General features: G+C 44.8%; 1 protein-coding gene across 2 annotated transcripts in view; it reads right to left on the minus strand.

Moving 5' to 3' along the window:
• Window positions 1–787: 787 nt before the first annotated feature.
• LOC101645692 (dynein light chain roadblock-type 1-like) overlaps window positions 788–2,236 on the minus strand; it is a 14,823-nt gene continuing 13,374 nt past the window's right edge. For both annotated transcript variants that reach the window (XM_045288196.1, XM_045288195.1), the window contains exon 2: window positions 788–1,394. In XM_045288196.1, the coding sequence (XP_045144131.1) occupies window positions 1,092–1,382 (291 nt within the window). In that variant the 5' untranslated portion in view covers window positions 1,383–1,394 and the 3' untranslated portion in view covers window positions 788–1,091. The remainder of the gene's footprint in view (window positions 1,395–2,236) is intronic.

Consider the following 2,236-nt stretch of genomic DNA (forward strand, 5'->3'; position numbering starts at 1 on the left):
GTTGCTACTTCATCACTGTCATTTTGCTACTGTTATGAATCGGGTGACCCCTGTGAAAGGGTCCTTCGGCCCCCAAAGGGGTCGAGACCCACCGGTTGAGAACCACTGCTATAGGTCAAGGTAGAACTGTCCCCCACAGGGTTTCCAGAGCTACAAGGTTTGTTGTTGTTTTAAAGCTACACATTTTGATGGGAGCAAAAAGCCTCATCTTTCTAAGAATGGCTGGTGGTGTTGAGTTATCAATCTTGTAGTTAGAAGCCCAATGCTTGACTCAGTATGCCACCAAGATTCCTCAGACCTGCTAGGTCAGAACCAAACCCACGCCATCAAGTGACTCTGGCTTATCGTGAGATTGCCAGATGGTAAATCTTCTCAGGAGCAGACAGCCTCCTCTTTTCCGATGGAGTAGCTTGTGGGTTTGAACCACTGACTTTGTGGTTAGCAGCCCTGTGCCTACCTCACAGTGCCACCAGGGCTCCTTGGTTACATACCAAGTTACATTCTTGGTAATTCTACACCTATATATGCACCCCAAAGAACTGAAAACATATCTACAAAAAACTTGGACCCAAATATTCATAACATTACTCATAATAACAAAAAAAGGGGAAAGAATCCAAATGCCCATCAACTGAGGAATGGATAAACAAAATATGATCTATCTGTACAACAGCTTATTATTTTAGTATTATGTTGGCAATAAAACTGAATGAAATAATGAGACATGCGACCAACATGAATTTTTTTTTTTAAAGCAAGCATTTAGGTTATTTTTAGGTAAAGAAAAACAAACTTTTCCAGGGGAGACAGGTGAACTAAAGGTCAGGAGGAAGCAGGGTGGGGGCTCCTCACAGCTCTTGCTCCGACCCCCAGGTGCCATGGGAGGGGTCTCTGGAAGGAGAAGGCCCAGCAGGGGGACCTCCTCACAGGTGCCGCAGAGGGTTCCTTCCACAGGTGGGGTGGGTGAGGCAGCAGCTCTCCCTTGGTCATTGGATTGGTTCGAGTGTATGGTTCCATTTGTAGTGGATTGGCATGATTAACACTTGGGGGCAGGGGATTAAGTTAAGGACTAACATAAGGAGCCGAGTAGCTTATTCAGTTGGATTCTGAATCACAATCAGGAAATAGTCTTTATCTGGTGCAACCATAATTTCATTTTTCTTGGAACGAATTTGAAGGAAGGTGAGGTCATTCTGGGGGTCGATTTCTGGCACAGCGCTCCTTGCCTTCAAGATGAAGTTGTGCATGAGGTTGGCGTACTGTGTGGTGGTGGGGTTGTCCATGGTGCTTTTGATGGGAATGCCTTCCGGGTTCACCACGATGATCCCCTGCATACCCTTCTGACGCTGCAGTCGCTTCAGGGTGTCTTCCACCTCTGCCATCTCGAAGCGATCCTGCAGCACCGCGTCGCCCAACATGAATAAATCTTAACATTATGTTAAGCAAGAAAAGCCAATCACAAAGGATCACCCAACATAGTCACGTATTTATGTGGAATGGCCGGACAGGCAAACAGTCGGAACGTTCGATAGTAGTGGTGATCTAGGCTGGTGGGAGATGGGAATGGGCAGTGGGAACGGGATTGCTAAGGGCCTTAGGGTTTCTTCTTGAGGGTGATGAACATATTTTAAAAGAATATTGTGTGATCTAGGATTCACCAGGGTGCGAGGGTGGGGAAGGGAGGGGGGAAAAAGAAGAGCTTATACCAAGGGCTCAAGTAGAAAATGTTTTGGAAGTGAGGATAGCAACATATGTATAAATATGCTTGATACAATTCATGTATGGAATGTTCTAAGAGCTGTAAGAGGCCCCAATAAAATGATTTTAAAAAATAATAATATTGCGGTGATTGCACAACTCTGCAAATATACTAAAAATCATTCTCACATGCACTTAAAAGCTTTAAATTATGAGGCAATATAATTCAGTAACAGTGCTTTACAAGTCTTAGAAGCAGTAAGTTAGTAGCAACAAGACGGACTGCTCAGTAACTGGTCCTGGGAAAGTGGCTATTCCTCTGGGGAAATTTTAATCCATTTCATCCTCTAAGGTTGAGTGGTTCTCCACCTTGGCTGTACATGAGTCACCTGGAGTACTGCATAACAACAACCAGGCCTAGTCCCGGCCCAACTTTTATTCTACAGGGCTGGTAAAGCGGGAGGTCAGGCACTGGTTGGTTTTGTAATTCTTTGGATAGCCAGGGTTGAGAACCAGGGCCACATTAAAAAAAAAAAAA

The sequence above is a fragment of the Echinops telfairi genome, unplaced genomic scaffold (genome assembly GCF_000313985.2).
Source record: "Echinops telfairi isolate 266 unplaced genomic scaffold, ASM31398v2 ScPeMD7_18;HRSCAF=68, whole genome shotgun sequence".
In the NCBI taxonomy this organism is placed as follows: Eukaryota; Metazoa; Chordata; class Mammalia; order Afrosoricida; family Tenrecidae; genus Echinops; species Echinops telfairi.